Here is a 12,878-nt window from a genome sequence, read left to right on the forward strand (position 1 = left end):
ATTCAAGGCACATTCAACCAGCATGGCTACCACAGTATTCTGCAGCAAAATGCCATCCCAACTGGCATTCGACAAGTGGGACTCATTTGTTTTTCAGCAGGATAATGACCCAAAACACACCTCCAGGCTGTTTAAGGGCTATTTGACCAAGGAGAGTGATGGTGCTGCATCAGATGACCAGACCACCACAATAACCCATCCTCAACCTAATTGAGTTGGCTTGGGATGCGTTGGACTGCAGAATGAAGAAAAAGCAGCTAACAAAGCTGTGCAAATGTGGGAACTCCTTAAAGACTGTTGGAAAAGCATTTTCATGAAGCTGGTTGAGACAATGCCAAGAGTGTGCAAAGCTGTCATCAAGGCAAAGGGTGGCTAGTTTGAAGAATCTAAAATATAAATGTATTTTGAATAGTTTAACACATTTTTGGTTACTACATGATTCCATGTGTTATTTCATAGTTTTGATGTCTTCATTATTATTCCACATGGTGAAAAATATTGCAAAAGAATTACATAAAAAAAAATACTTGAATGAATGAGTAGGTGTGTCCAAACTTTAGACTAGCACTGAATATTTATATATCTGCAGTGATAGCAGAATGACAGTGTTTAACAACAAATGTTTAGGCAACCTCACACTTAGCAGTGTTCAAAAGGATCTCTGAGACCTGGGAGGAGTTTAACACAGTCCAGTATTAAGTGATGAAACCAAGCATTGTGAAGCCATCTCTAGGAAAATGAACACAGTCTGAAACCACAATCTAAATCAATAAATGTGTAAATGATGTTGATATTCTTTGTTGAGCAGTTTTATTTTTCATCTAGCTAAGTATTTGGTGCACCAATGATTAGATTTCACAATATCACAAACAGACAGTCACATTTACTTCCTTCATATGACATGAAAGGAATGCTGCTAAGCAGTTCAGCACATGCACATTTTAAATATCTTCCACCTAAGTTACTAAGTTAATAGCTGCTAGCTAATGTTGTTTTACAAAGCCAGATTTGTACTGCCTGTTGTTGAAGCAACACTACTTTTACAGCAAATACTGTGTACAGCTAACCAAAAGCAGCAACGCAAAGAAATCTGTTTCAAAAGCAGTCAGTCTTAAATCTAGATCATTACTCTTAATGAAGCAGGCTAAATTGTAGGTTAGCAGATATATAGTTAGCTAGTTAGGTAGCCTAGCTTAGTAACTACAGTTAAGGCAACAAGCCAGCTTGATCATAAGGTGTATTCATACATATATTATAAATGAGCAGTGCCGTGTTTCACAATAATTAGTTTGGAATATTAACTTTTGTAGCTACCTCAGTAAAAGACTGTCAAGTAATAGGTTTTCATGAGGCTTTTACTGAGGAGTGGATTCTGTCTGGCCATTCAACCATCAACGCCTGATTGGTAAAGTGCTAGAGATGGTTGTCCTTCTGGAAAGTTCTCCCATCTCCACACAAGAACTCTTGAACTCCACCAGAATGACCTGGTTCTTGGTCACCTCCCTCACCAAGGCCCTTCTCCCCCGATTGGTCAGTTTGGCCAGTCAGTGAGTTCTAGGAAGAATATTAGTTGTTTGAAACATCTTCCATTTCACAATAATGAAGTTTCCCTAGATCTGTGTTAACACACAATCATGACTCAGAGCACTAAGAATGAATTCCTTTGACCTCATGGCTTAGTTTTTGTTCTGACATGGGACCCAGACTAATCAAATTTCGAGTACCATCTGAATACCTATGTAAATGTAATATGTCAGTTTCACAATAAAAACTAAAGGCCTATGATGAAATCCCTAAAATTATACATTGAAGTGTAGAAAACATTATTTTGTTTACCTCAAATTACACCAAATTTACGGCCCTTTCTTTACCTCCACTATGGGGCGCCAAGTATGCATTGGAAGTCTTCTGCAGAGAGCACTGCACCGGCGTACACTGATAACAGTTTCTGTTAAGGCTTAAAAACATGACAAGGAAGAAAACATTTTCAATGTTTTAATAAATAACAAAGTATAGGGGAAGTAATTTAACACCGTAGGCTACATCACGTTAAGCAGTTACCACCACAACTTAGCATTGTACTGTTCACAGTGGCTTAATGTATGCATCGAAGTGACCCTGCAGGAGCTAAAGTTAAAGCCTATAGATTTCCCTCTTTGTCTACATGGGTGAAAATAAACAATTACGGGAGATATGTAGCCTATTTAGGTTAGATGTAGCATACATTGACACTATAGATGGCGCAAAACATTTTTTATTTGAAAATACTTTATGTGCGCTGCGTAAAAAGGCGCCTTTCTGTGTGAAAATGTATACCTACCTACCGAGCTGATATCTCGTTTAAAATCTGGGGACCTCATTGCTAGTAGGTCCACCATGTGAAATAAATGATACGTCGCTTGAAGGAGATATGGCTTTTTTTAAGAGGAGGGATGTTTTTGTAAGCGAAACGCCCATCATTCAAACTGCAAACCAATTAGACTCTGTGCGCGATCCTGAAACTGTACCCGCGCTGGCACAGTCGGGAGCATGCAATGCATGCCTGGTTCATCGAGCGTTGCACTGTCCAGGTTCAGTTCTTCGGGCAGAACTACGCGACTTTATACAGACCCTTTCATTTGCCTCTTTTTTGGCGACACTTCAAAGTATCTATGTTCACCTTGAGAATGTTATAAACTCAATTTCTGCCTCGAAAGCGTTTAATGGCTCCGTTTCGAGTAGGTAAGAGATTCACAGTTCTGAAACAGTGACAATCCAGCGTCAACGCCGAAGACATAGCCGAACGAGGACAGCGCCAAGGAACACTGCACTGTCTGTAGTTCGCTGGTTCTCTGGAGTTACTTTTTATTCCAGTGTTTTTGAACAATTTCATACCAGATTCAAGACTGGACTACGCGGTTATTGTCTTGAAAATCGACAATTCTACTCTGCGTAAACTGTAGTTGCAGAAACTGTTAGTACGTAGAGAACGAGGATATAATAATTCACAATTTGTTTTTAAAAAAGGTTTGGTGGATCGAGTATGATACAAATATTATACAGTTATACATGCATGTTCATAGTAGCGTATTTTTGACATCCCAGATATTCTACGGTCGAAGAGCGCTTGTTGCTATGATGCTACCTGATGAGAGTATTTACTGAAATCGTATTTATTTCAAGCGGACCTTTAGATAATATTGAAGACATTTTGCCCCAACTGCAAAACATTTTTTGTTTGTGAATGAAACATACTTTCCAAATGTGAATTCAAGCTTCATCTCAATAACTGTTTGGTGAATTAATGCCATCAATTCGTCAGAGGAATCAACAGATATATTTTGACAATTACAATTTAAAAAGCTTTCAGATGTGAATATTATTTCACTGTTAAGTTGACATTTTCTACCGCGGTGGGCGCTACATCAAGAGGGACTTTTGGGTGTCTAAGTTCGGGAGCCATGCCGCAGGTTGAAATTATCCTGCTCATTTCCCTGGTCTTATGGATGTGTGCCTATGGCCAAGAGCCGGCCTCCAAGGTGGTATCCGACCGCTATGCCGTCTACTGGAACCGGACCAATCCCAGGTGAGTCATGCGTAACCGCAAGGTGTGCTAGGACTGGCGACAAACCAAAACTTCATGCGGGATCCACTTCATTCATTTTTTGGTGTTAATGGCCCGTGGTCTACTATCTATTAATACAGGGCAACTATTTATTGCATTGGGAATTTGGAAATATGCGGAATTAAGCTGACAATGATTCATTTGTAGTTGGTTACTTGGCTATAAAGCTTATAAACATAAATTGTATGGATGCACATTGGCAGTCGTATGAAAATAATATTTGTATATGAAGGCCTATCTGACGCTTCTCATCAATGTTTCCTACAGTGGATATAAAAAGTCTACACACCCCTGTTAAAATGCCAGGTTCTTGTGTTGTAAAAGAATGAGACAAAGACAAATCATCAGAACTTTTTCCATCACCTTTAATTTGACCTATAACGTGAACAATTCAATTGAAAAACAAACTGATATCTACTCATAATAACTTGGTTGCATAAGTGTGCGTACCCTTAAACGTAATACTTAATTGAAGCACCTTTTGATTTTATTACAGCACTCGGTATTTCTGGGTAGGAGTCTATTAGTATGGCACATCTTGAGGTGGCATTATTTGCCCACTCTTCTTTGCAAAAGCGCTCCAAATCTGTCAGATTGCAAGGACATCTCCTGTGCACAGCCCTCTTCAGATCACCCCACAGATGTTCAATTGGATTCAGGTCTGTGCTCTGGCTGGGCCATTCCAAAACATTAATCTTCTTCTGGTGAAGCTATGCTTTTGTGGATTTGGGTTGTTGTCATGCTGAAAGGTGAACTTCCTCTTCATCTTCAGCTTCCTAACGGATGCCTGAAGGTTTTGTGCCAAAATTGCCTGGTATTTGGAACTGTTCATAATTCCCTCCACCCTGACTAAGGCCCCGGTTCCAGCTGAAAGAAAACCGCCCCAAAGCATGATGCTGCCACCACCATGCTTCACTGAGGGTATGGTGTTCTTTGAGTGATGTGCAGTGTTTTGTGCCAAACATACCTTTTGGAATTATGGCCAAAAAGTTAAACCTTGGTGTCATCAGACTATAAAGCTTTTTCCCACATGCTTTTGGGGGACTTACAGCTGGGCTTGGATGTTTTTCTTTGTAAGAAAGGGCTTCCGTCTGGCTACCCTACCCCATTCATATGAAGAATACGGGAGATTGTTGTCACATGTAGCACACAGCCAGTACTTGCCAGAAATTCCTGCAGTTCCTTTAATGTTGCTGTTGGCCTCTTGGAAGCCTCCCTGACCAGTTTTCTTGTCTTTTCATAAATTTGAGGGATGTCCAGTTCTTGGTAATGGATCTGTTGTGCCATATTTTCTCCACTTGATGATGACTGTCTTAACTTTGTTCCATGTTATATCTAATGCTTTGGAAATTATTTTGTACCCTTCTCCTGACTGATATCTTTCAACAATGAGATCCCTCCGATGCTTTGGAAGCTCTCTGCGGACCATGGCTTTTGCTCTGAGATGCAACTAAGGAAATGTCAGGAAAATCCTACTAGAACAGCTGAACTTTATTTGTGATTTATCAGTCACTTTAAATGATGGCAGGTGTGTAATGACTTCTATTTAACATGAGTTTGAATGTGATTGGTTAATTCTGAACACAGCCACATCCCCAGTTATAATAGGGTGTGTAGACTTATGCAACCAGGTTATTTTAAGGTTTTTATTTTTCCTTTTTCCCCCTCAAAGATTTCAGTTTGTTTTTCAATTGAATTGTCCACATTATAGGTCACATTAAAAGTGGAAAAAGTTCTGACATGATTTATCTTTGTCTCATTCTTTTACATCACAAAAACCTGGCATTTTAACAAGGGTGTGTTGACTTTTTATATCCACTGTATATCCTATTCCCCAAGAAAAAAATAACCAAGAATGAATAGTGGAACTCAGCAGCAATGGGACATGATTTGTAGCAGGACATGATATGTAGTGGGACGTGAAATGTCGTGGGACATTTGTGATGGAAGGTTCTGTACTATGATCATTTTGCAACCCAATTAGCAACACATGTTATTTGGTTTTTGCTGAATGTGTGCTGTGCATGAAGGTAATTTTTTCATAGGTCAGGTTTCTTGGATGGTGACCTATTGATAAAAAACTATTGCGCTAAAATAGCAAATCTTGCACTGCAAAAACAGGCTTATTGAAAATAACGTTAGGCGATAACATGAATATATATTGCTATAGTGTTTTTTTATATAAGCCTATAACCATTAATGTGAATATGTAATTTCTGCTCACTGTTAAAATGCTATTTAATGGGAGTGGGATTGCATTACTAGGGTCCTTTTCTGCTAAAACAATTCACAATTCTTTATAATGTCATTGCAATTAATGTTATTTGAAATACTAGTTCATAGGAAGATATTGTTTAAGTTTTTTATATCATCTTAAAATCAGTTCTGTAGACAGTATAACCTAAACATGGCAGAGCAAGACATTTGAGGGAAATAAGAAGGATCTGAAAGGAAGCACAATGATGTAAGAAAGGAAAAGTAGAAAATACGCTCAATTAATGAAAGGGGCCAGCATTTGGGGGATTATAAAGGTGTGTCAGGATCAAGGAAAAGGTGTGCACTCTCAGATTTAGAGACTTATTTTCACAGAGCTTGGGCATGATAAGGGTCTAGTCAAAGGTTATTGTTAAAGTTAATAATATAACAACATTTCAAACGGACATTGTGTTATCTATAAGCCTCTAAAAAGAATGATTGATGAGTTCAAAACAAGTCCCAAGTGCAGTCAACCATCCTTGTATTTAAAATGTGAAATGTGTCCCATTTTATCCAAACAAGTGTCTCACTAACGCCTAAAGACACACTTTAACATAAATCTGGGTTTGATGTTGTTTTAAGGGTTTTAGACTATTTGGAGTAGATTGATTTGAATTGGTTTATAAATGTCTACCAGTTTACCAAGAATGGCTTTCCTTGGCTTTTTTACCATGCTCATTTTATCAATTTAAATATGATAAATTGAATGTTTTGTTTAGTCTGTATTGCTTATTCAGATTGTAAACGTTTAGTCCTTTGTTAGTTGGAAAATCATTCTTTAACATTAGCAATGGATTCATGTTAGAGTTCACTAAGGCACACAACTGTATGCAATTGAGCGCTAAACTCACCAAAAATGTTCCCTTGAATTAGATCTAATGATGAAATGAAATACAATTTGTTTCACTTGGAAAAATGAAACAGTTTTTTGGTTATGACAAACACACACCATGCAATGTCTTGTACCTTATAACATGCCATGAATGCCTTTTTACGTGATTCTACAATAGAATTCAAAAATATTCTGTAGGTTAGTTTGTTACTGTCATTGCCAGTTACTGTTGTCTGCGTAAAGCAATACGGAAAGTAGATCATGTGATTATTTGCCAGAAAAGTGGGGAATCTTCACAGTATCATCTGACCTGGAAAATGAGATGTGCCCCCATGTTGGGGGTGCTCCAAATCAATGGTCATTTAATCACTTCTATAGTTTTTCTGCAGTGGTAAATATGAAAATGTTAGCATCTGTGGCTTAAAGCATTTATTTTTTGATGGTTGCTGTTGTCAACTGCTTGACAGCTAGCAATATTGTTCATGAATAGCCCCAAATGATTTCTTCAAAAATATAATTATTTTTGCAGAGGCTGGTTATTTACAGTACCAGTCAAAAGCTTGGACACAATTATTCATTTAAATTTATTTTTTTTCTTTCTTTCTTTTTTCACATTGAAGAATAATATTGACAATTTCATACCTATGAAATAACACATGGATTCATGTAGCAAAAACAAAAAGTATATAAAAAAAAAAAAATACATTTATGTTTTACAGCTTTTCACACTCTGGTCATTCTCTCAACCAGCTTCATGTGGTAGTCACCTGGAATGCTTGAACAGTCTTGTTCACCTGATAATTAAAATACTTTCCGGGTGACTACCTCATGAAGCTGGATGACCGAATGGCTAGTGTGTGAAAAGCTGACATGTGAATAATTTTAATCGCTGGTCTGTCTAGTCCTGTAAATATTATTTCCTGCACTGGCTCAATCCTTCAAAAGTTATAAAACCACATGGCTTTGACTGCAACTGAAGTATCTGTACAACCCCGTTTTCAAAAAGTTTGGACGCTGTGCAAAATGTAAACAAAAAGAGAATGCAAGGATGTGCAAATCATGTAAACCCGATGTCCAATAGAAAATAGTACAAAGACAACATATCAAATGTTGAAATTGAGAAATGTTATTGTTTCTTGAAAAATATGTGGGACTGCGGCAACAAAAGACAAGGGACAAGGCCGAAAATCTATATTGGATGGCCGTGTTCTTCGGAACCTCAGATTGCACAGCATTAAAAACAGACATTATTGTGTAGTGGAAATCACTGCATGCGCTTAGGAACACTTCTGAAAACACTTTTGGCGCAAAAATACGACAAAACAGACCCTGAACTGTTGAGCAGCTGATATCCTATATCAAGCAAGATTGGGAATACATTTCAATTTCAAAACTACAGAAATTGGTCTCCTCAGTTCCCAAATGCTTACAGGGTATTGTTAAAAAGAAGTGGTTTTACTTTCTGGGCATCACCGTCGCCCAGGACCTCAAACGGGAGCTGAACATCACCTCTCCTACAAAGAAAGCACAGCAGGGGATGTGCTTCCTACGACAGCTGTAAAAGTTCAACCTGCCAAAGACTATGATGGTGCATTCCTACACTGCCGTCATAGAGTCCATCCTGACCTCCTCCATCACCGTCTGGTAAGCTGCAGCCACTGCTAAAGACAAGGTCAGGCTGCAGCACATCATCCGCTGTGCAGAGAGGGTGATTGGTTGAAATCTGCCGTCTCTACACGACCTACACACCTCCAGGACGCAGAGGCGGTGGCAGTGATTGGGGCCAATCCCTCTCACCCTGGAAATGGACTATTCAGAGCTCTCCCTTCGGGTAGAAGGCTGAGGTCTTACAGGACCAAAACCTCTCCCCACAAACAAAGTTTCTTTCCTACAGCAGTAGGCCTCATGAATATGCCCCTGGAACCAAATTGGCTATAGCCTGCTCCCCACATACACAACCCTCAACTGGACAAATCTATTACCCCTTCCCACATACACACACACACACACACAACCCTCAACTGGATAAAATATTGCACCTTACTTATGCTCTTTAGTTATTTTTTGTAATTTATTAATGCACATTCTAATTTTATGATCAGTCCACTGTTCTTATTTGTTTTAATTTCCCTTATTCCTTTTTTGGAAACTTGTTTCTAGATATATGCTCATTTTTACTTACGGAACATTACATTGGTAAAAGCATGGACTCTCCTTACCATCCACAGTTTTGAATTTGTCCTCGCTAACATCAGAGTTGTTGGTGAAAATATGTTGGTGAAAATACGTTTTTGCGTATCATGCATCAGATTATGCACATGCCTTTGTTGATTAGAAACAGGTTTTTGCCAAGCCCTAACGAGTTACCTTTTCTGTAAACTTAAGCAATGTTTCTGAAATGTTTAACTAATCCTTTGCAAAACATAAAAGTATTAGGAGTATGAACGATGACAGTAAGAATGGAAATGTTATGAAAAATCTCTAAATGAAAAACAACTATACTTTCTTTATTCACAAAACAAAAAATCACTTTTTTATGCGTACAAGTATAAATGTATGGATCCCATATGATGTCACAGCTCTTTAGAGCCATTATATTGCTTAAAACAGACGGCAATGTATTTATTAATCTTACATTATTTTTTATATATATTTTTTTCATTCTTGGATTAGCATGTCAAAGTTGTAATTCTTTACAACAATATAAGGATTTTTTTGCAAACATAAATACAGGGTTTTGAATTTATATGCAGAAAATGTCAATGTACACGCTAGCGGCATAAAAGTCTACATTTCATAATCCACGATCGGAATTATAGATTAATAGATCTGGGGCTATTTTTTTATTATAATTTGTTTTGGTCCGTTTGAGATCCAGGGCTATTCATAAAAGATCCGTGGCTATAGCCCCGGACGCCCAGGGCTAACGACGCCACTGATAATCAGTATTTTGTACGAAAGTCACGAAAGCTAACATGATTTGCGAAGCTTGCTAATGTTAGCTGAGATAGCAACTCATAAAAGGGATGGCAACAAATACACATTTAAATATATTATTGTGTTGGTGGGAGTATAACGAGTGTGTAAAAGAGAGGCAAAAAGGAAAAAGAAACAAAACGAACAATTCAAATGTTTTCTTTGTAAGTTATTTTCCTTTTGTAAATGTAGGCAAGCGCACCAGCACGCTCATAAAACAGATCATCGTGAGGTGCAGTGGGTGATCAACAAAATATAAACACAACTAAACAGTGATTGGAAACCGGTGCGTCCTCGGGATGCGCTGCTGCCGTCACTCTCCTGCTGGTGGTTAGTACACTGGCGAAGTGGAGCGCCGGATTGGAAGGGGAGCCGCTGAGCTATGCGGCGCAAATGTTAAAATAATGGCAGTTAGATATCTACTTTTGACTAGTTAAGGTTAAAGCTACTAGCTAACATTGTTTTAAGTCTCACAATGCCAGCTGCCTGTTGTTTTTGCAATGCGTATTGTAATGTCCAGTACAGTAGATTCCTGTTTGAGCTGGTGGAAACCTTTACACAGCTGATAATAAGGAACTTAATGAAGATGTTTTCATAGAGTTGTTTCCAATATTATTTGCTCATAATAGGCTGGTAGTATGTCTACAACATTATGATAAATAAAACAATTTAAGCAAGCTGATGATTTCGTGTTTGCTAGTTAGTTTTGCCAGCAATGTAATTAAAAAGTTGGATTGTCGGTTGATTTAAGTGATGTGAAAATATAAAATATTTCCAAAATGTTAGATTGGTTTACAGTCAAGTAGAAGAATTTTGTTAACATCCCTTTGTTAATACGGAATAGTTATATGAGGGTCTTGGCACAACTTCCCATCTTTGAGTTTACAGAAAAAAACGGACCAAATTGCACACAGTTTTATTGTAGGTGGTCCACATAAATACCAGTAAACCAAATGGAACACATTTTCATGGCTATAGGAAATGTTGGACATGCCATCGCCAATGTTTTGGCTTATATACATTGCAATATATTTTCTGAGACATATTGAAGAAATCTCGAGAGCCTAGTCTAATTTCCTATGTCAACTTGCAAGTATCGATACATAGATGCGCCACCTTCCATTGTAGCGTGTGACACATTCAAGCCACTCCTGGAGGTTTGCTAGTGTTAAGACAATTGTGTCCAACATGTGTCATGTTTCTGTGCAGTGCGCATGTATATTTTTCGATTTTTCCCTTGGGTGACGCTTACAATCCTGCGTTGTATGTCTTGAATATGCCAATGTAAATTCAAACTTTATGGAAGTGATTATACAAACAAAGAGAAGTCTAACTAATGTAAATATGACCTTAGTAGCAGATAAATTGGTCCCCTGCAATAATAAGAACACGTGGTTTAATATTGGTCCCCCTCAATATCAGACTCACTTCTCTGCCCCTTCCCATGTTCCATCTCTGCAATTTGCATCAATTTTCTCTCGTTCTCGACCAGATCCCGCAGGGTGTTTGAGACCTGCAGGAGGCCTGATTCCGTGTCGCAACCAATGCTTTGTATTCATGTATTGCGGCAGCAGGTCAAGCAAATGACTGTAAAACTCCGCCCCAAAAAATTATCGTAAACATGACTCGCGACAGTACTTTGCAAACCAAGTCACTGCGGCCCGGTTTTGAGTCTGGAAACGAGCACAATCGGTTCTCTCTGGACGAAACTTTACATGCTAGAATTATTTTGGATTAACGTGTGCATGTGGCTTACTTTATGTGATTTGTTGACAGTAAGATAAAAGCTCATGACTGGTTGTGTTTATGCCACAGAAAAGGGTATTAATTCTTACCATTAAAAGACATGCATTTAGGGCCATAAAATGTATTAACCTAACAGAGACCAACTGCAAAATGTGTAATTTGCACTCTGTTTATTACACAGTATAAATCTCAAACAACAAACCAAACAACATTGTAGACTTTTATTTAATTTTATTTAATAGTAATTCCAGGCTGTTGTTACTTGATTAACCTGTAACCAACTCTATTTCCTCCTTTCTCTGAGACCATAATATGATGACATACTGTTTTTAGCTGATATGGGTATGAATGCGTTGAGGCAGCATATCAATCTGGGGTAATGTTGTAGATGTACATGCTATGTTGTTCACGTGATTGAGTGTACTTTGGCAAATCTTCCAGACAGCTGAAACAGCAAATGAACATAAGTACAATATGTAGGACTGACCAATACAACCCTGTAGCTGTACATATCATTGATGCAAAACATGACATTTCAGCTATACATTTTGAAGCATTGAAAAAGTCAGCCCACCACGTAGAGATCATGACTTGCTAAAATGACGTGAAGCTTTTTGGATCTTCCCTTTACCAACCTTGGCACCCAAGGGTTTAAATGATGAGCTACTTCTTAATGTGATGTTATGAGATGTTTTCTGTGATTGTTTTGTCATACCCCTTAGTTTAGACTCACCTTGAAGTTACCATCTTATAAGCTTTGGTGTTTTTGGCTTATTTCATTTTGTTTTGTTTTCATATATATCTTTTCTCTAATCCTTACTTTTTCTAATGCCTTGTCCTCTTTTTTTTTCTTGTCTAGAAACAGATTTTAGGATAATTTTTTTGAAGCTCTACTAGATTTGTATGGGATATTATAAATATGTTGAGTTGACTCCCATGGTGACTAACAGTTATTCATACTGGGTGACTTGCAACTTAGCAAATAGTTTGAAGTATGAGTGTACTGCTTTGTTTTGTGTCATGTGTAACACAGCACCATCAGGTTTTTTCCCATTGAGTTTCTCCTGAAACTTAACAGTTTCAGGATGACTCATCAAAAGAGATGTTTTTGATCGGCCCAGGTGATTTGCTTTGCAACAAAGTGTACAAATAATCCTGTGTTTTATTTGTTTGTGGTAAACTTTAGGGATTGTGTGTGCAGTTTAGGAGAATAAAGGGAACAGGTAAGATATGAATGCATGGCTTTGATAAACTCCTGGTGTCCTTAGCTCATTCCAACAGTTCCCGCCAAAATAAAAAAAAGTCCCGTTCCTCTGTTACCATGCCCCCATTTCTATTCGCCTACCCCCTGCCCCTCCCACCCCACGCTGGGGTGGACAAAGAGTGGAACCCAGAGGGGCATTTCAGCAGTGGCCCAGGCCCAGCGTGGTGCTTGCTCCTGTGAGAGACAAACACATGCCGAGG

General features: G+C 38.3%; 1 protein-coding gene and 1 long non-coding RNA gene across 3 annotated transcripts in view; one reads left to right on the forward strand and one right to left on the reverse strand.

Moving 5' to 3' along the window:
* Positions 1–743: 743 nt before the first annotated feature.
* On the reverse strand, positions 744–2,409 carry LOC109616628. Its single transcript, XR_002197861.2, has 3 exons — positions 2,321–2,409; positions 1,837–1,957; positions 744–1,554 (listed from the first exon to the last, which is right to left on the reverse strand). It is a non-coding gene; the product is annotated as an uncharacterized LOC109616628 (long non-coding RNA).
* A 63-nt stretch (positions 2,410–2,472) lies between these two features.
* The window catches only part of LOC105015058 (ephrin-A5), a 58,865-nt gene continuing 48,459 nt past the window's right edge, over positions 2,473–12,878 (forward strand). The window contains exon 1 of one of the 2 annotated variants that reach the window (XM_020053748.3): positions 2,473–3,565. In XM_020053748.3, the coding sequence (XP_019909307.1) occupies positions 3,441–3,565 (125 nt within the window). In that variant the 5' untranslated portion in view covers positions 2,473–3,440. The remainder of the gene's footprint in view (positions 3,566–12,878) is intronic. The other variant, XM_010877898.4, reaches the window with a different exon arrangement.

This window comes from Esox lucius, chromosome 14 (assembly GCF_011004845.1).
Source record: "Esox lucius isolate fEsoLuc1 chromosome 14, fEsoLuc1.pri, whole genome shotgun sequence".
Classification (NCBI taxonomy): Eukaryota; Metazoa; Chordata; class Actinopteri; order Esociformes; family Esocidae; genus Esox; species Esox lucius.